The sequence below is a fragment of the Bactrocera neohumeralis genome, chromosome 3 (genome assembly GCF_024586455.1).
Source record: "Bactrocera neohumeralis isolate Rockhampton chromosome 3, APGP_CSIRO_Bneo_wtdbg2-racon-allhic-juicebox.fasta_v2, whole genome shotgun sequence".
Taxonomy (NCBI): domain Eukaryota; kingdom Metazoa; phylum Arthropoda; class Insecta; order Diptera; family Tephritidae; genus Bactrocera; species Bactrocera neohumeralis.
In genome coordinates, this window is record NC_065920.1 from 32,852,589 (window position 1) to 32,874,477 (window position 21,889).

The 21,889-nt window shown below is 39.8% G+C and overlaps 1 protein-coding gene across 1 annotated transcript in view; it reads left to right on the top strand.

Moving 5' to 3' along the window:
- LOC126753891 (zinc finger protein ush) overlaps window positions 1–21,103 on the top strand; it is a 232,292-nt gene extending 211,189 nt beyond the window's left edge. The window contains exons 3-12 of the mRNA XM_050465639.1: window positions 13,932–14,712; window positions 14,778–15,090; window positions 15,194–15,294; window positions 15,355–15,609; window positions 15,717–16,010; window positions 16,532–17,549; window positions 17,613–17,887; window positions 17,953–18,232; window positions 18,328–18,440; window positions 19,427–21,103. Coding sequence (XP_050321596.1) covers window positions 13,932–14,712; window positions 14,778–15,090; window positions 15,194–15,294; window positions 15,355–15,609; window positions 15,717–16,010; window positions 16,532–17,549; window positions 17,613–17,887; window positions 17,953–18,232; window positions 18,328–18,440; window positions 19,427–19,937 — 3,941 coding nt within the window. The 3' untranslated portion in view covers window positions 19,938–21,103. The remainder of the gene's footprint in view (window positions 1–13,931; window positions 14,713–14,777; window positions 15,091–15,193; window positions 15,295–15,354; window positions 15,610–15,716; window positions 16,011–16,531; window positions 17,550–17,612; window positions 17,888–17,952; window positions 18,233–18,327; window positions 18,441–19,426) is intronic.
- The last annotated feature ends 786 nt before the right edge of the window (window positions 21,104–21,889 follow it).

The window sequence follows — 21,889 nt, forward strand, 5'->3', positions numbered from 1 at the left end:
CCAAGAAGGCAGCATGAAGGAAATAAATCGAAAAAGTAGCAACAGTCGCTTATCAGTTGACCATATCCTGATGCTGAAAAAGCAGGCAACAACTTAGTTGCATGCGCAACACGCGTTGCACCAAGCGGCAACGGCCAGCAATAATAGCCGCCTGCCTGGTTGTCGTCAACGCAGAGGCCGAGCAACATCAGCGAAATCAATTGCTCAACAACGTTGAACTCCAAGTCAACGCTCTGCTTCCTTGGCTTCATACCACTGCACACACTCGCTCACACCAACATACACATATGTCGAGCGAATGTTTGTGGCATTGGCGATTTTTTAATTAAGACATCAAAAGCGTTTGACTCGAGCGATTTCCTAGAATTGCTATCGAATGAGAATTTTTGTTCTTGTTGTTGCTGCAGTTTTAGGTAAATTCTACAGCGCCAATCGCTAGTCAATATATTTACATATATATTTCATGCAACTTGAACAACTTCAACAGCGCAATGAGATCTCAGATATATGGAAGGTGTGTGTTGTATATATTGACAATTGTTGCAACAATGCCTACCTTTTCATTGCTACCTTCTTTCTTAGCTTCAGCTTTCGTGTGAATGGTTGCTGCTTGTGGGAGCAAATTAGTTGTTTGCAAGGATCAGCTTTAAAGGGCACAGCATGTTACAACAACTTAGAAACACCGCGTCACCTATGTTGCTACAACTGCAACATGTTGCAGGCAAAGAGAAGTATCAAACATTTCATACGTTTTATTCGTTTTGTTTAGTTTTCTTCTTTATCGCAAATTTTCGAAAAAATTTAAAATAATGAAAAATTTATGTGAAGTAAGTTCTGACTAACAAAGATCTTTCAATTTGTAAAAATCCACCAAAAGTGAAAACTTGAGTAAAATTAAAAGATTTTGATAAAAACAATAAAAAGCGTTAACCTCGGTTGCACTGAAGCTAAATTACCATTCACAAATACAAACGATTATTTTGAAGAACTTTGATCGTCCAGTTTGTACGTACAGCTATGTTATAGGTAATGGTCACTCGATCTGAACAATTTCTTTGGATATTGCCAAATTTGGTGAAGATATCTCCTCAAATTAGAGAGCTTTCTATATATTATATTCATTATTCCGATCTTTCAGTTTGCATAGTGGTCTTTATCGACCGTTCTGTCATCGATGCATCGATATAAAACTTATCACAAATAGTGCCATCAGGGTATCACAACTTTTATCCAAAAATTGTCCAAATCGGACTATAGCTTTTCTAGCCTCCTGATAACAAAATTGACTTTTTAGCGATAATATCAGTCAATTTGTAAAACCACTAAAAGGAATTAAATGCAACATTTTCCCTGGCTCAAATAGTAAGATTTTTTAATAAAGTGACATCTGAGCGAAATGTCACATCAAGATAATCATTAGTGTTTAGTATACGTTGATTGAAATCATTCAACAAAGCAGTACTGGTGCCGAAACGTTCAGAATATTGGAAAAGGCCTTCAGTGACAATTGTTTGTCACGAACAGTGCGTTTTAAGTAGTACAAATTTTTCAAAGAGGGTCGAGAACGCATTGACGACGAACCATGTCCAGGACGGCATCAACATCAACTAATGATCAAAACTTCATTAAAATAAAAAAATTGGTGCTTGAAAATCAACGATTAACTGTCGGAGGTCTTACTGGCATCGTTGTAATATCGGAAAGATGACAGAAAACCAAAACCATAATAATCTAAGAAGAAAAGTCAAAGCACGATTGGCTTCAAAATCATTCAATTTTTTAGAAAAACAGCATTTCTTTAACGGCTGTGAAACAATGCTTTCCGATCACTAGGAACTTATGAAACATATTATTGCTGGCGATGGGTCTTTTATCTATGCTTACGACCCGGAAATAGATGAACCATCGACCGAATACCGTGGAAAATGTGAACCGAAGCCGAAAAAAAACGTCAAAGCAGGTCAAAAATCTTTAAAATTCTTCGATTATCGAGGTGTGGTCTACTCAGAACTCCTTTCGAACGGAAAACTGCACAAAGGAATGCTATTTGAGTGAATTGCGTTGTTTGCGCAAAGCTATTCTTAGAAAGAGGCGGGACAACTCTTGGTTTTCGCACCATGATAATGCACCGTCGCATGCCTCATTAAATCTTAGTGAGTTTTGCGCCAAATTGTTAACCAATATCATGCTACAACCGCCGCCTGATTTAGCTCTGTGTGACTTCTGGCTATTCAGCAAACTCAAACGACCGTTCCGGAGAAACCATTTTGAGTCAATTGAAGACTTTAAACGTGAGTTGCTAAGCGCATGTATTGAGCCCAAGGGGGAATACTTTTAGGACGACATAGATTTTTAAGAAAAAATCAAAAATTTTAAAATTATAAGCAAAGTCTTACTATTTTTTGCTCATAGTATATAAGATGTCTTAATGAAATTAAGTGAAGTCGCGTTAACTTAGATATACTGCCGTTTGGTGTCAAAATTAACTATATCTTGTCTCCATAGGTGAACCTAAACAATTATACTCCTTAGATTCATACAATTTTGATGCATATGTACATCCATCATTTTAACTGGACACTGTCCCTTCGGGGTTCATGCAGCTGCATTAGCTGTTTGTAAGAAGATGATATAGAAACATCTCAACACTTTGTTCTCGAATGTCCCGCTTTTGTCAAAACAAGGCAAGAACTCCTCGGGTCTCATACACTTAGACATCTAGGTGATACAGCAAAAAGAGACATAAGCAGATTTGTGATAGGTTCAGGGCGCTTTGCCGATAGCTAATATCTAGCCACAGAAATTTTTCATTTGGCTTTACAAAGCACTGAATGAACAATCTAAGTTTGATTTCTACGCCACTTTGAGGGACTAGCTATCTAACCTAACTTGAGATCCATCGATGTGTAAGTTTTCTTAGTATTTTCCTTACCAGAAATTAGTGTTTGCCAAATGCGGAAAAATTTTTTTAGACTGCCTTGTTTCAAAATGTTTTCATGACCTTGGCTCAACCGTTTTATACTTCCGTTCCGCTTTTTTGGTTGACTTTATGCCGCAAATACTACTGGGTATGTATATTTCTTGGTGGAGAAATCGTTTTTTTTTGCAGCAAAAAACGTTTACTAACTTCTTAGTTATGTTTTCGAAAAACAGTTATAATTTATCTTAAGTCAAAAGTTTCTAAAATCAAAAAAAAAAACAGACATTTGTATTTTTATTTGTCATTTGAGACATTCACAGGAACAAAGCTCGTCTTTTTTCCGTAAAAGAAAACTTGGTATGATTGAAGGCAGCGTATATAGCACTTTAAGGAGGTGTTCCATACCTTCTTGTATAAATTCAATAGTTGTTGTCTTTATACGTAATTTTTTACAAAAAAGTCGCGGGCAAAGATAGCGAGCAGAGAGATCGCTAATTGAAGACAGCTTCATATTGATATATGTATATGTATAGTAATCAGTACAGATATGAGTATAATTCTGGAGAAACCTATATTCCGGGGACCGGTGTGCCGTTCTACAAGCGATTTCTAGTTTTCCTAATTATAATATTGTAATTGAGGAAGATTTTCGTAAAATATACCATCGGTTAAAGATGGTGATAAACGTTTATTCTAGTCCTATCTGTCAGAAATCATGAGGTAAATGTATAACTTCAATTCTCTTGTATAGAACTGACCCAACTAACGGGTTTTTCAATAGGAACGCTACCAAAGTAGACCGATAGGGAAAGCAAACGACGCCATATTTTTTCCTGCTTTTTTGACATTTCTCTTCAGTAAGGTTTTGCCATTTCATCATGGACACTTATACGATCCAACAACGAGTCAAAATGATTAAAATTTGCTACCTAAATTCAAAGAGGCCTCAACTTTAGGAGCGTGTTTTTCAATAAGAGCGCTAAAAAATTTTTTCAAATAAAACTAAAGTGGAATTCTTTATTCCTTATCATTACCTTATTAACGTAATTAAAATGTGTGTTTTCGTAGTTAATTTCCCGACGGCGCTTATGGTCAAAACTCGCAAAAACTTAATACCAGAACCCTTTAAAAAATATACATTACATATTTTTTTCTAAACACAAACCTCCCTAAAACTAAATTGTAAGTCCTAAAATTTATTACACTAAAGGTCTAACGACCGTCCTAAATGCTTTCAATTAACTATAAACAATTACGAATGGTGCCACCCAACCAATTGAGGGCTGGTGAGCAGAGCCGCCGAGGCGCGTCCACAAAATATGAAAAGGGGCGAGCAAATAACGAAGCAAACACAGCCACCACCACATTATTGTTATTGTTATTATTATGTTGTACAGGCAACTAAGTGTTGTCCTTGCCAAAGGTGCCGTTGCAACATAAAATGTGAGATGCGAACATGAGCAAAAACAACAAACATACACGCCAAACCGAGCTAACAAGACGCACGCGCTACAACAAAAGCGACGGCAAAGTAATTGAAGGAACGGCCGGTCGGTGGCCAGGCGATTGTTTGGCTGACGCGAGCGCGACTACAATGCGCCAATAAAATATTTAACAAGCATTTAACACACAAAAACATCCGCACCATGCCGCCGAGGAGCACAGAAGAGTCGCAGCTTGCGCCCTGGCTGGCAGTACGGGAGGTTGTTCAGCTTGTTGCGCTGTTTGTTGCGTGGACAGGCGTACAGCAAAACGAAAAGGGAACACCAATACATAGCGGCGCGGCTGCCTAGTCGGCATGAAAAGACCGACAATTGACGGCCGGCAGCAGGCAAAAGGCCGCAGAAGACGAGCCGCAACCGTGTACAACATGTCATTACCCACCAATTAGGCGCAAAAGCAGCGGTGGTCAAGTGGCAAACGAGGCGAACGAGTTTCGCGCGTTGCACACACATGCGCCCATATGTATTTTACAAAAATATGGCGTGTGTACGCTTGTACGCACTGTCAAACAAGTGGCTGGGCTTACGGGAACGTTGGTCAGCAAACGAGCGCTGTCCGAGGCTTATAGCCGTGCCGCAGCTGCGGTTGATCCATAAAAGTACACATAAAGTACAAGTATGCTTGCGCTTTTGGTGGCACAATAAACATTACAACAACCACTTGCCGCTAGGCCTCGATCCACTTACACACATCGTTGTGCGAGGCGCGTCTAAATATCCGAAATTGGTTTGCAGTTGGCGCTTGGCTCGGCTTGTGCGCCCCTCCTTTGGTGTGCTGTTGACATTTTATTGTTGTTGTAGCTGTTATTTTCAACGCGTTGCCGCTTTATTGCTTTGAATTTTTTATTATTAGTGCTCGCTGTGGCAGCCACCGTTATGAGAGTTGCCGCAACAGCAAAGGATACACGGCGCAGGTTAAGAACTGCGCCAGCAAAGCAAAGAACAAAGCAATGAACAAAGCGAAGGCATGTAAATAAAAGCAGTCGAAGGTATTTTGTTAGCGACGAAAAAGTCGCCATCCTGCATTGTTTACAGCGTGTTACTCTTTGACTGCCGACGGACCACCTTTGAAACGCTACTGAGCCAACAGCAGCCGACAAAATGTGCTTTGTACTTTTCTCGTTTTTGTTTACTCCTCGATATTCATCATACATTTTTTAATGCTTTTGTAATTGAGTTAAGTGATTTCGTTATGCTAAAATTCTTTGTTTGATGATTTAATGAAGCGTTGACGTGCCGCATCGTGTTGAACCCCGACTCGTTGCCGTGAATAATGGCAGCTCTGCAGTTCGTACGTCACATGCCTGCGGTTATTTGCAATTCTTTTCGCATTCGCTGTTTTTACTCGATGTAGTTTTTATCTCGAGCCGTTGATGAGGTGTTTCTTTGTGGTAACATGCATAAATCACGGTTCGTGCATCGGTCGGTGTCTTTTTTCAAATGCAACAATTTATTGTTTTTTATAATTGTTTTTGGTTCCACTACTACAACATTTCTAATGAGTCTAATTGTATTGTCAAGACTTTGAGCAAAGCTTTAAATACTTGCTGGAATCACTAATTATGCAAATGATGTTAAGACGTGAGAAAATCGCGCTCTTCAGTTGAACAGTTGGTGAAAAGTTCTCCAATTTCACAATTTTCTAAATGTTAATTTCCTGTTTAGATAACAGTAATGTTTTCAAGCAAAACCGATTTGAAATTTTCATATCCGCCATTTCTTTTAATGTAAAGAGCTTGTTTGATTTTATTAGTTTTATCCCAAAAATTTTGTATTAATATAACGGGTACTCCAAGTAGAGGTACTTTTTTCAATAGCTTTTTCTTTACATATCAGGCATGAGTCGTGTCAAGCTGTCAAGTTATATTTGTTCAGTATTGTTTGACATTTCATTATGGAAAGACTTGCGCGTGTACAAATCGTTCAACTTTATTACGAAAATTCACGTTCCGTAAATAATGTTTTTCGCGCGCCCCACTCAACTTATGTCCAACATAATCGGCCTACTGAGCGTACTATTCGCAACACCAGCTCCCATCTTACATAAGAACCAGCATTCATTATTGGATAATATTCGACCGAAATGTATAGTGTCAGTGTACACGAAAACCGTGGAGAGTCGATTCGGCGCCATTCGCAGCAACTCGGACTGAGGTTTGGAAATACTTGGCACATTTTACGTCAAAATTTTAAATTGAAAGCGTACAAAATATTGCTTGTGCAAGAGCTGAAACCGCTCGACCTTCCTAAGCAACATAGATTCGCTCTATGGGTTCTTGAAAAGTTCTAAAAATATCCGACGTTTTTTAATAAAAATTTTTCAGTGATGCGGCCAATTTCTGGCTCAATGGGCATGAACACATGCAAAATTGCTGAATTTGGGACGAAGATCAACTTGAAAAGCTGCCATTTCATCCAGAAAAACAATAGTTTGGTGTGGTTTGTGGGCCGGTGAAATCATCGGTCTTCTTGAGTTGAAGAGATTCAAAAGCTGTCATTTCATCCAAAAAAAGTTGGTGTGGTTTGTGGGCCGGCATTTCTACCAAAACGTAACTGACCGTCGTCGCGCCATGAAATACGACTATTTGATGTCTGAAACTGAAGCTCGTGATCTCAGCGACATTTAGTTTCAACAAGACGGCGCCACTTTCCACACATCGCATCAGTCAATGGATTTATTGAGAGAACACTTCGGTGAGCAGATAATATCACGTTTTGGCCCGGTCGATTGGCCACCAAGATCGTGTAACATCACAACGTTAGACTTTTTCCTGTGGCGATACGTAAAATCTAAAACCTATGCGGACAATCCCGCTTCAATTCAGGCCTTGTAGCAAAAGATCACGCGTGTCATTCGCCAGTTACCAGTCGATGCTCAAACGAGTCATCGAAAATTGAGCTCAATGGATGGACCACCTGGGACGTAGCCGTGGCCAAACATTTGAAAGAGATAATCTTCAAAAAATAAATAGGAAAAATGTTCTTTCGAATGATATAAACATTCTCCAATAAATTTGATGGTTCTGTGATTTTTCTTTAAAAATGTAGGGAACCTCGAAATGGATCAACCTTTATATGTATTCGGTTTTGACCACAACATTTTCTATCAAATTCGCTAATTTTTAGGTTGAAAACATACACTTCTACTGAAATTATCCAAAAACAATTGTGTTGTTTTAAGGCTGAGTTATTTAAATTTCAACTGAGACGAGTTGTAAACCGTAATAGAGGTTACAGTGGAGATATCAAAAATATAATATTTAGGTGATAACTTCTCAGAAATTACTTTTCTCTTATTAGAACTTTTCAGACCGTTATAAAACCTTGCACTTTGGTACACAATATTACTGTCTACAGTTGAAGTGACTAAGAGCTCAAGTGGTAGTCACAAGCTTAAAAATTGCAAATAATATCAGTTAAACACACCCAGATTTTGAAAGCTGAATCGAAAAAGTAAAAATATATGTATGTGCTCACAGGAACGCTATCTAAGATTTCACAGCATCACCCAAAAAAGGCTGCTCAGGGTTCACGTTTACTCGTGTGAATTTATTTTGCATAATTGCGCACTTACACACTACACACATAGCGATGTATGTATATGCTTCGAACGAATTGGCTACATGTGTACCTTTTCAAATATGGCAAGCCGAGGTGACACCGCAACAACCAAAAATGGCATTATTGCACCAAGGCGATGTGAAACACAAACGAGCAATGAGCAACGGGCAACAATCAACATTGACAGCAGCAAATTCCATGCCAAACACAAACCACCGATGTAGATGGACCTGCGCATGCGCAGCGCAGCGCGTCACAGTGCAGTTGAAGGAGGCGTAGCAACTGGTGCGGGACAAAGCGCGTCGCACTCAATTATGTGTGTCCAGCGTGCAACGAGCAAAGCAGCGATTATGCAGATACAGAATAAAAGTTGCAGTTAATGCAAAGTGCTGACATTTCAATAGCTACAAATTGACAGGTCAACGCGCAGGCGCAACGACACCGGCAAAAAGTCCACGAACTACTCTGTGTCGAGGCGCATAAAAGGTGGCAAAAACAACGCTGTGGTTGCTTTATTTCCCTGCCATTGAAATTGTAATGACAATGCGATCAGCAATTGGTTAGCAACTAGCGCGCGACAAGCTGAAAGCGTCAGGTCCAAGTACGTGCATATGTATGTACAAATAAATGCTGCATGCCACTGTGGCGGCTATTCGTGGCTTTTTGACTTTGAAAAGTCAAATGTTTTCATTTTTTCTTTTATCTCTTGATTTATTTTGACTTTTTTGTGTGTTTCCAGTTCTTATCTGAGCTGTCATATCAAATGCGTATCTGCATAAGACACTTGAACGCACAGCGCGACAATGGTTTCGTGTCTTACGTCTCCGTGCAACAACGCTTGCCACAACTGAGCTGTGCCGTTATCGCTACTCGCATCGACGGTCGTTATAATATTTTGTACCAAACAAATCAGATGTCAACCGCTTTTCTAATCATTATCCACTGACAATGCTGTTGCCCCCTCGCCGTTATTTCCATGTCCCAACTGAAGTATCCAAAGTAATGAAGTTTTTTTTTAATTATTTCAGTTCATGTGCAACTTACATTCGTGACGGGCTTTGATGCTTGCACATATTACGTACAGTGGACACTGCTTAATTGGAATTATTTATTTTTGTTTTTTCTATTTCTTATTCCAAGTTTCTCGTCAAAGTTAATCAATTTAGACCATTTTAAAACTGCCAACAACTAAAAGCTACTTCTGTACTCGATTGAAAGAAATCAGTTTCGTTTTACTCTCAAAATAGAAACCATGAATGATATACTACAATGAGCAAAAAATAGTAAGACTTTGTTCATAATTTGAAAATTCTTAATTTAGTTTTCAAAATCTATGACATCCCCTCTAAGTAATTCCCCTTGGCCCAATACCCTTAAGCCAACGATTTTTACAGTCCTCGAAACTATCAATTTCACTCAACGTGTAACGCTTAAATAGTATTCCTTGTTGACAGTTTGGCAAGTCGGAAGGAATTCGAAGTACACCACATCTCGAAAACCGAAGAAAACTGTCAACATATCCTTTATTTTTGACCCGCTTTGACGCGGTATTTTCGGCCTCGGCTTGCTTTTGCCACGATATCCGGCGATTGATCATCTGTTTTCGGGTCGTAAGCATAGATCCAATACTCATTGCCAATAGTAATTCGTTTCATGACTCCTGGTAGTCGGAAAGCATTGCTCCACAGACGTTAACGCTACGCTGTTTTTCGAGAAAATTTAGTAATTATGGAACCAATCGCGCTTTGACTTTTCTTCTTAAGCCCAAATGATTTTTCAAAATGCTTTTCGCTGATCCTTTCGATATTCCAACGATGCCAGTAAGATAATAATAAGATGTTAATTGTTGATTCTCCAGCATCCATTCCTTTATTTATTGACGTTGATCATTTGTTGATGTTGATGGCCATCGCGAACGTGGTTCGTCGTCAACGCGTTCTCGACTCTCTTTGAACAATTTGTACCAATCAAAACTACTTCCTCGCGACAAACAATTATCACCGAAGGCCTTTTCCAATATTCTGAACTTTTCAACACCTGAAATTTGATTCCACACACAAAATTTAATGGACTTCTTTGTTGAATAATTTCACTCGCAAAAATCGCCGAATGCACTTTATGTACTTCAGAAAGACAAGTGTATAGTAAACACTAATGATTATTTTGATATGGCATTTGTCACAGAGGCCAATAACAGTCATAGGAACCTAGAAAAAAATATGTTGACGAATGGATTTCCCTGATTTTTTTTAGTTTTAATTAAAAAGTCTAACTATTTTTTGCCCACAGCCCAAATCTTCTCTCAAAATCTACCAGGTTGTGGTTTGACACAGTCCCAATTCTTGAGAACGTCTTGTAACCGATAAATTGCGGCCTTTAGCAAGACTTGCCTGAACGGCAGCAATGTTTTCATTCCTATTCGAAAATCCGGTATGAGTATAGTATGTATGCAAACATAGACTTATAAAGTAAAGTTAAGTTATGTTCTAATTACCACAAAATAAATCAAGTGTAGGTCTCGTATGAAGGTGTTGTTATTTTTTAGTTCTCTAAGATTAATTTAGGGCACTATGATTGTTCCTATTGCCTATGTGGCATATATGCTGACTGGACTGTTTTTAAGACGAAGAACTCCCAGAAATTTAAAAATTCCATATTAATCCTATCGAAACTATTCGCTATTCCCCTATCAAGAATGTTAGAAATTCAGATTTTGACGGTAAAGTACATTAGTTCGTGGCATTATAAACTGAAGATGTGGCAGCTAATATGAAACTAGTCAGAGACATGATATAGTTTGACCGTCAGTTTAGTTTATAGCGCAGCTTGGACGTGTCGCAAATTGAATGTTTAACCTCGTTGTAATAGCTGGTGTTGTCTAAGTACTCTCTAAAGCAACGACAGTTCATGTTGTCAATAGCGGGCATAGTTCTCAAACTGCTTACTGGGTTCGAATTTGCTTCTTTCAAATGTCTGTATGTCGCAGCAAGCGATATATGCGGGATTCACAAGCGGCTCATACTTTAACCAAGCGCCCGTACGTCTACACTTCCAACTCGATTGCTTCCCCATTGTGCAACTTCACGATCAACATCAGCGGCTCTACACCATTTTCTTCCTATACAGTTTCCATGCTCCGCACGCTATTCCATCTGTGTCGGCGATGGTTTCCACGCCTGACAATTTGTTCGATAATAATTGTTAACCTTTGGTCAATTTGACACATAGCACATACACATACATATGTACATGCATATATTTGAGCGTTGCGTAGTTTATGGTCAGTGAGAATTTCTTGTGAAACTGCGTCCACACAAAATGCTTATCTTCTGTCTTGTATTCGTGGGCCTTCTTACATCTAATCCCTTCTCTGCGGTTCACTTGCATACATACAAACATATACATATATATATATACGTATATACATAGGTATTTGTGTGTTTGTGTGGCGTTTGGCTGCTTTCGGTTAATAGGGTTCCAAGGAATTACGTCGTTGTGTGCGATATTGGCGTGGCGATAAGCCCACCCGAGAACAAAGCTTATGAATGGGCAGACATTTTTTTCGTTTTGATTCGAGCTGCGATAAGTCAAGATTGCGTTTTTAATAAGCTATGAAAATCGTGAATATTTTTAATTGCAAGCGAACCGAATTGTACGCAAACGACGAGGCATTGACAGCAAGAATGTGCGGGTAAACGTTCTTCAATGGCATGGCGGTATCGAAAGATGATCAAAAACAATTGAACGTGTGAAGGCTTTCTTACATTTTATACCGGTAACTGATTGGTAATAAAGAAAAGCAATGCTATAAAAATACAAACTTTATTTCGAAACTCAAATTTTTGTGCGTGGCTTAAGCCGTAGATCATTGAGAAATTTATTAGTGTTTAGGAGTAAAAAAAAATAGTAAGTTTTATTGCTCTTCTATGGCATTCTATCTGGTTAAATATTTTTTTAAAAATCTTAATTTCAAAACATGATGTTCCTTTGTCATATTTTTGAAACTCTTCGTTTTTTTAAATTGTTTAGAACGGGGCTAATGATCAGATTAGTAGAAAAACATTAACACAAGAAACCTGACTTAAATCTCTATACCTACCAATATTCATTTTTTCTAATAAGGGCTTCGGAGTTAAAAGTTTCCTACGCCTACCATTATCCATTGAGAAACGGCTTAAAATTTGTATCCTTCTAGTAGTCTCATCAAAGCATCCCATGAAGGCAGGGGATGTCCAAAAGACTCTGCTGCAAACGACAACATTAAAACAATTCACAAAGAAATTTGAATGTCAGCAAAATGAAGTTGAGTGGAATAACTGCCACCCAAAGGCTAATCGATAAGGAGAAGTATATTTGGGATTGTAAAAGCTCTGTGGAAAATAGCTTCCGCGAGAGCTCGATGCAAAGCTACAACAAACTGATATTTCTGAGCAGTATTGGAAACGGTTCAATCAAATCGATAAATGATAATTTTGGCTACGGTAACTGTTGCAGCCATATCTCGACGGAGTCCAATCGATAGACATCCGAAACTTCTGGAGATGAGCCAAATTCAACGAAAAGAAAAACGCAATAGCTTGAAAAGAGTTTTGATATACATACTTACGCATCCGTCATATTCTCCGGATCTGAACCCGTGACTTTTTTATGTTCTCAGCTGGAAGGTCAGAATAACAGTGTATCACTCTTTATGGCAGCTATGTTAAACAATAAAATTAAATTTTCTCCGAAAAAAATTATACCATCTTTGCAACCTGCCTATAGCAAAGCCACTAATAATATTAGGTTAGGTTAGGTTAATCTGGTAGGCCAATAGGTCCTTTGTGTGAAGTTCAGTTGTTAGGTCCATGAAAAGTAGTCATCCTTAAGTAGCCTAGCCTGCGATTGACGCGAATTTTAACAGACTCTGTGGACTCACTATCGATACCTCCTCCAGTGTATCATACCGTGGGGACCATAGATGCTTACAGCGTAGTCTTGCCAATGCGGGACAAGCGCATAAGAGATGTTCCATTGTTTCCCTGGTGCCTTGCTGTAGCCGTTTCCTGCAGGGATCTGTCAGCTCTATTCTGCGGGCGTGTGCCGCCACCAGACAGTAACCAGTTAGTACTCCGATCATGTTCCTACAGTCTCTTCTATCGAGTGCTAATAGAAATTTTGTGTAATTCCAATCTACCGTTTTGCACCGTTTGTCAGGTAACTCGTTCCATCGGGTTTTGATTTTCTTTACCATACTTCTGTCCAGATCGTCGTATAGACAATGCATGGGTTTCCCAATGTTGACAACGTTTTCGGGTGTTAGCCGTGCACCATTCTCGGCAATCTCGTTCACTATTTCATTACCTTCGATGGCTTTGTGGCCTGGCACCCAGAAGAAGTAAAGTTCCTTGCCTCTGGCAACACTTTCCACTTCTGCTCGGCTTCCCAAAACACTTCTGGACATATGCGATACGAGGTTACTGCCTTGATTGTTGCTTGGCTACGTAGAAGTTGACTTTGGTATTGCCTGCAGGTGCATTAGAGGGCATCTCCGGGGCTTTCGCAATAGCAAAAACCTCAGCTTGAAATATACTGCAGTGGTCCGGGAACTTAAAAGGCTGTCTTATGCCTAACTCTGAACAGTATATTCCCTCACCAACTCCATCGTCCATTTTCGAGCCATCCGTATAGATGTTTAGAGTTTTGCGCATAGCTAACATACCTTTACGCCAGTCAACTTTTCTTTGTTTTCTTTGAACCATCTTTCCCAGTTGAAAAGTGGGTTATCGAGTATGCAAAAATATGGAGCAAATTTTACACTAAATTCCGAAATTTTTGCATTCATCGAAATCAACCACTACCATTTGAATATCTCTATGCGAACAATGTTTCGGACATTCCCTTTCCATTCACCAAAAACTTATTATGTAGATACAATCGTCAATTAATTAATAAATATTTTCGTTTAGATTCCAAAGATCTGAGTCCAGCTGACTTAACAGATGACCAACAGCACTCAGCTCGTGAAGATCATCGGCTTGAAGAGACTGACATTGAAATGGAAGAAGATACAGATACAAGAGAGAACGACAATCGAATACTTGCTATAAATCCACATCGAATATCGCCGATTAGAAGAGAAGAAAGTACACCGAGTCGTCCACCTAGTGTGGCCATATCAAATGGTTCAAATTCGCTGGACGCATTTCACAATGTCAACGATCATATTGTACACAAAATCGAACTAAATATAGAACGTGAAAAACTGAGAGATTTAAATGAAATTAGTATCGAATCAACTTCAATAAATTCAAACGACATACGTCCTGCCAGCAGCAGCCCACATAAGGACGAACTGGCCGGCAACGAGACACCACCGATGTCTTCACCAACAAGCGTACTACCAAAATTGCGCCTAAATGCACTTTTGGCTTCCGATCCGGCCTTGAAACCGGATGCAAAAGACCTAAAAGTCTTACACGAAGAGACGCAAACGAAAAATCGACTCGCACAGCTACCACCGCCACCGGCGCTTACCAAGCACGAAGATATGGACACTTTAATGAGTGCGCCAGTAGTTAATGTCGTGGAACCGGTGCTGAAAACGTCGTCAGTTGGCGCTTCATCATCACCAGCTGCCACAGCGGATATCCCACCACGCCTGAAATTGTTCATGTGCTTGCCCTGTGGCATACACTTCAGCTCACCCTCAACATTGGAAGCGCATCAGGCCTACTATTGCTCGCATCGGTAAGTAAATATATTGACCGAGGAGGGGACAATGGAGTTAATAAACACTTCTTTCATTGTTGCAGTAATAAGGACATGGAGTCTGACGGAGCTTCGCTGTCCACAGCTATTACCGAAAAAACTGGCACATTGAATGCTAACACGCCCAACGCTTCTAGTGGTACCATCAATATCGGCGCAGGCAATAACGGTAGCGAACACGTCGCCAAAGCCATCAAGACGGGGAAACAATATGCATGTACACAATGCTCTTACAGCGCGGACAAGAAGGTCTCCCTCAATCGGCACATGCGCATGCATCAAACATCGCCCGCGCATAGTAGCACCGCGCCACCATCAAACGGCGCCGCCACATTAGATGAGGGTGGTTCTAGTCAAGTGAGTCAGTTGTTGGTTGCTAGCGCCAATGATCTAGCCTAAGTCCAAAAACTTTTGAATGTTCCAAGAAACGCTTTATAATTTTAAAATTTTTATGTTTCAGCAAACGGATCGTTACTGCAGCGATTGTGATATTAGATTCAATAATGTAAAGACGTATCGCGCACACAAGTTGCATTACTGCAGTTCACGCCGCAATGAGGGGTAAGAAGACCGCAAAATTTTTAGTTAAAAATACACCAAACATTCTCTTCCATACTCCAGACAACTAACACCCAAGTTGGAAGTAAGCACCGCTAATGTAATTAAACCCCCGGTAGGTGCGGCTGCCATCAGCCCTCAGACGCGCACAAAGACGCCGACGCCAGCTATGGTGGCCGCGGCCGCTGCGGCAGCTGCTGCTGCAGCCGCATCGTTGCAAGCATCACCGCCACAACCATTTCTGGCTTTACCCACCAATCCAATATTGATAATCCCGTGCTCGTTAATACGAGCGGCGAGCTGGATACCGGGACCACTGTAAGTAATGCTTAACTTAATTTTACAATTGTACAAGTACTTCATATAATATTGGGGACTCTATAAAAGGTACTAAGTGTTGTTTCCATTAAATATTGATCCCTCAGCTCATCAGCATCAGCGTCCATTTCAAACCCTGATACCACCTGCTATATGTTGGACAACGGTAACTTGAAGCCATTAGCCACGGCTTTGAATATGGGTGGATTAAATGCCAATACTGCGGCGAATAATAATAGCGCAGCTGCAAGCGCAAACATTCCACAAATGCCGACGGTCGAAACACCGCCGGTTCGTCAACCTTCGCAACCTAACAGCGACGTGCTTCCTGTGGAGAAAAATACTGGACGTAGTAGCGATCGCAGTGAGACCTCAACGCCAAAGCGAAAAGATGGTGCGCGGTAAGTACAGTGTATTTAAAAAGTAAGCCCTTAAGGTTCTGACGAATACTCGAATACCGAACACTGGAATACCAGATATTTCGTAGACTATAGTATGAGCATTCCAAAGCAAGCGTTTACAAATCTAACCGCATAGATTTATGTTGGTATGAAGTCAAATTATATAATTATACAGCAGTAGTTCTTCTAAGTACCTGATGAATCAGGTCAGAGAACCTTCAAAATTTACCAAATGGTCGAAGTACTACGTCATTCCCAAAGATAGAGTGGTGAGCTAATTTGACCAATCAATATCACTAGCATTTTTGGCTGATGAATAAAAAAAAATTGATGGTTATAAACTATGAGAAATATACACGATTCTCAACTTAGCCATAAAAACAGCTTAGTTAGTACGCGTTTTAAGATTCAATAACCTCATTCTTTTAATAGAGTCATCAGTTCTAAATATATTTTATTAATAACCTCGTCAAAACCTATACTTAGTATGCATATCACTTTGATTCTCTCATTTGCAACAGTGAGTCTGCACCATTGGACCTCTCACTACGCCGTTCGCCTCCCTCTTATGTCAGCCTGCAACGACAGCGAGTTCACTCGGCCTCCTCCTATGCAGACCACGATCAGCAACGTATGGATATGGAAACTTTGTTGGAGGCAAGTAAGGAGAACTTGTCAATGGATGAAAGTGGCACAGTGACACCCGAACAGATTGTATGCGCGCCCTCATTACCAAACAGTCCGTCGATGAGTCCATCGCCAAAACGACGTGCAATAAGTCCACGAAGTTCCGGTGCCGGTAGCACATCTTCAATGTCACCACCAGTAAATGTTTCGACTGCATCGCTGGTGGCAGCTGCCGCCGCCAGCAACATGCTTGATCTACCACTGCGTTCAATGTTACCCGCCGATCTAGCGCTGAAACTCTCCGAAACCAATATCATGAATCCATTGCTAGCCAAACAAAACTTCGAACTCGCTTTAAAGCTCTCGGCGGCTGCTGCTGCTGCAGTAAACAACAGCACACCAGCAAATGTGGGTAATGGTTCGACACACGCCGAGTTGGCTGCAGCGGCGGTTGCTGCTGCCACATCAAAGTCTTCACTACTCGGCATGCCGGTTTTGAGCAACCCTTCCTCAGCCGGTAATAGCGGTAACGTAGGTGGCGGATCCAACGCTGCTGTGCAACCGCAAATTTATGTCAAACAGGGTGTTTCCAAATGCAAGGAGTGCAACATTGTCTTCTGCAAGTACGAAAATTATCTGGCACACAAGCAACACTACTGTTCGGCACGCAATCAGGAGGTTGGCGAAGGTGAAGCCAAAGTGGTCAACACGTCGCCTCTTGGGGTCGGTGCGGCCGCAAGTGTTGAAACGACACCGGTCGCCTATCAGCAACTAATTTGTGCGGCCTGCGGCATCAAATACACATCATTGGACAATTTGCGTGCTCATCAAAATTACTACTGCCCCAAGGGGGGTGGCACGGCGGGTTCAGCAGTCGTTGCAGCTGCAGCTGCGACAGCCGAAACTGGACAGGTAAGACAGGATTTGAATGTATTATAAGGATTTGATTTTTTATAGTTTCGTTTCAAATTATAGTTGCCTCTTACTAAGGAGAAATGTGGCAAATGCAAGACAATTCATGAAATTGGTTTGCCATGTCCACCGCCGCCCGCACTGCAACAAACGCAAAGCAGCGCACAGCACATCGCGGCGACATCGACACTTTCAGCACCCAATCAAAATATGTATAAATGTCCTGTTTGTGATGTTGTCAGTCTGACAGCCACCGAGAGTCGAAAACACATAGAGACGCACGGCACCGTAAAGGCATTCCGCTGTAGCATTTGCCGCTACAAAGGCAACACTTTACGGTAAAGAGACTCTTCACATTGCTATTTAGGATTGAAATTTGAATGTTATGTACTTTCTTTTTCAGTGGAATGCGCACCCATATCCGCATGCATTTCGACAAGAAAGCCACCGACCTCAATGAGGAGCACTACATGTCCTGCATTCTGGAAGATGAGGGCTTGGAAATCCCCAGCATAGCTTCTACACTAAATCAGGAACAATTGGCGCAGCAAATAGCCGCTATGCAACAACAGCAACATCAGTTGCAGCTGCAAGCTCAGCAGCAGCAGCAACAACAACAGCAGCAACAACAAATATTCAATTGCGATTTATGCAATTACTCATCTTCCTATAAGGGCAACGTGGTAAGTGTGAGACAAAAAGCTATACCCGATTAATTACCATCAAATACCATACATTTACATATATAAAATTTTAATTTTTTGATTATTTCTTCTAGCTACGCCACATGAAACTGGTACATCCTCACATCAACATTCACTCTCCATCAATTTCACCTGAAGCCAATGACCTGGAAACTGCCGATGTAGCTGGTTTGAATGGAGAGAGTGCGTAAGTAGTCGGATTTTTATCATCAATTTCGAATTTACTTTCCTCAATGGTTTTCAATGGAAGACGGGAATTCTTAGGGAATACTTTTTCAATTCTCAAAAATACACAAAATAAAAAATACGTTTTCTGAAAGCCTGCAAACAGTATCTAGGTTAATTGCACCAACTTGGCCATGACGATACAGGAGATGTAAAGGGAAACGTTGTCATGGTAGAATACACTTTTTTCTCCTACACTTTGGCCCAATAATTCGCCAAGTAGGTCCTGTGACCGTTTTGCCCTTCTCCAGGTTGTCACACTTGGCGAGATCACCAACCATCGGTGGTCTCGAATTATTTTCTCCAGCAATAGCATTGAAGATATTCGCACGATGGTGTTAATGCTGTTTTTTGCCAATGATAAATCAACGGCGTACGCCAGCAGCTGTACACTCTTATAGAAGATTGTTCCCTCTTTATTCAGATCTACAGCTCGAATTATTTTCTCCAGCAATTTGAAGATGTCGACGATACCAATCGCCTTGTCAGAGATAGGGCTCTGTTTACACAGCATAAGGATACCAGCACTTTTTCATGCTATCAAAAGCAGCTTTTAAATCAATAAAGAGGTCCGCTCCATCGCCATCGATTGGGGAATCGGGTTCACCATCTGTTGATGTTACACTTTCAATGCCTTTCAGCAGGCTGGAGAAGAGCTCCCAACATTGTTAGGCTAATATTCATTCACGCCAATTCGCTGGGTTCGTAGAAAGTATGCGACTGACATGCTTCAACCTTAGTGTTACGAAATCTGGGCAGTGCTGGAGAAAGTATCTAGATGTTTCCACGTCATCTTCCTCCCTGCGACTTTGATAAGTTCCGTCCTCCAAAACCTTTAGCCAATGAGACAGTGTCCAGTTGGGACATTTATCATTGCGGTGATATGAATCTGTTATCTTATTTTAAAAACTTATTTCACTATACTATTAACTTATCTCTATTTTTTAGCAATTTCACCATAAAAAGCGAGCCAATGGATCAAGCGCCTAACGTCAGTCTAACGAATGCGGCACGATTGCAGGACAATAACAATACAACAATATTGGCTGCCACCTTGACAGCACCACCACCGCTGAACAGTCTCGGCGCCGAGCAAATGCCACATATTAAAACTGAACCCTTGGATATCGGAGGCGACAGCCAACCAGCAACAACACCACTACCAGCGCTCAGCTCACCCGCTATTGGACCACCGCCACCGCTCAATGCTGCCACCGACGACAATACCACAGTTGCGGCAAATCAAAAATATTGTCAAACATGTGATATTTCCTTCAACTACATGAAGACCTATGTGGCACACAAGCAATACTATTGCAAGAATAAATTACGACGCCCCGAGGCCAGCGAAAGTCCCAGCCCCAACGCTGGACTCATGCCAATGTCGGTGGCGTCGCCCAACTCGTTGCTGCTGTTGCAGAAGAACAAAGAGAACCTGCAGCAGGAGGCAGCCATTTGATAGAATGAAATGTGGCAGGCACGCAAGCACTGGGAGTGGTACTACAAATGCTTCTAAAGCACGATTGGGCAGAGAATAAGAGCAACGGAATTGCGAAATGGAAACAGTTATGCACAAAACGTACAGTATTCGACTGGAATCTCTGTAGATGAAAATACTTGAAAATATTATATAGTATGTATTCAATAATGTGTTCGGATAATCAAAAAGTAAAGCTGAAATATGTAGAGAGTAGAGAAAAACTTGAAAGCTTTTTCCATTATGTAATGAAAATATATAACAAAGTAATTATAAGTATTTTCCTAACTTTATCGATTTAATCACGACTTATTATGTATGCCAAAGTTAATTATTAATGCTACGGAAATAATTGAAAATAAATAATGCTAATAGTACTTACTTGTGTAACATACATATGTACATATGTCTTAAATATAAATATATACATACATATAGATACATATGTAAACATGTGGTGTTGAAATATTTGAAAAATGCAATTTTTCAAAATAGTTTAGTCATTTCCCTTGTAATCTAGAAATATTTTTTATGTATTTGCTGTAATTATTGTAATTCTTCTCCAGAAAATGACAAATATTTGCGTAAAAACACTGTTAAAACACTTCCATAAACATAAATATGTATATAACTGAAGAATATTTCAACTTAATCTTTCTGTTATGTATTGACAATACATACGTATGTACATATGAAGCTCTAATTATCTTTCAAGATTATTAATATTATTATAATAACGGTTCAAGCATCTCTCACGCAGCGAATCGCGAGCATATTTCGAATGAGCCCCTCATCATAAGCGTACATAAAGGCCATGTGCGCGGGTGCAATAGGTATTTAAATACATATATACAATATATAAGTAAGCACATAAACTTAGGTACAAGACAATAATTATTTATTTCAAATACATACATACATATGCATATGTATGCATATTCAACTAAGTAGCTATCTCAACCTAATAATGAATAAATATGTATTAATATTCCCATTTAATTTATCTACTTACATATGTATGTTTGTGTTTGTATGTATGTGTAAACATTTATATATACATACATGCTTACATTCATATATACATACAAGCGTGTATATGTATGGTGGACAAACCTTAGAAAATAATAAAGTGTATCAATATAAATAAATAAAAGCCGTTTATTCATTTAACTGTAATTAATCTGTATTTATATAATCCTAAATCTACTACAGACCTTCAGCAGACAGATCGGTATTCACTGAAAAGTCCTTAATCCTAATGTATACTCACATTCCGGCCGGCTCAAAGGACCATACTGCTGAGTATATGGCTATGTTCGTAAATGCGTCATGACTTGCAGCATAAGCAACAGTAGCAACACAGCAAGTTTGACGTTTGATACTTCTTGTTGACAATTTGCAGATACATACATTTGTTTGCATTTTTGAACGCGTATAATACTAAAATGGAATTTTTGCTGAATCTAACACTAGACGAAATTTGTGAACAAAGAAATGATAGATTTTCTTTAAATTTAAGAAAAAGAAGGGTATTGAAGTCAAAAAAAAAAATTTGTAGGTACAAATGTTTGTCTTTTAAAAGACAAAGTATTTATAGAACAAACTTTCGGGATTTTTAAGAAACAGTTTAAAATTTTAAATTATATTGAAGCTTCGAGCACTAAAGCCACATCTAATGTAATGCTCGCTTGTGCTATCTTACACAATTTTATCATAAATAAGGGAGGTTATTCTGAACATATTAACGATGCAATAACACATGCCGATATGGAAACCAACAATGAAATCGAAGGAATTCAAGATGCCCCCATTCGCCGTGTTGATTCAGATGATATCAATGGAATCGATAGAAGAAACTATTTTACCACTATGTTTTCATCATAAAAAATTTACTTTACCTCACCTTCCTTTATTTGAATAATTTTTTTATTACT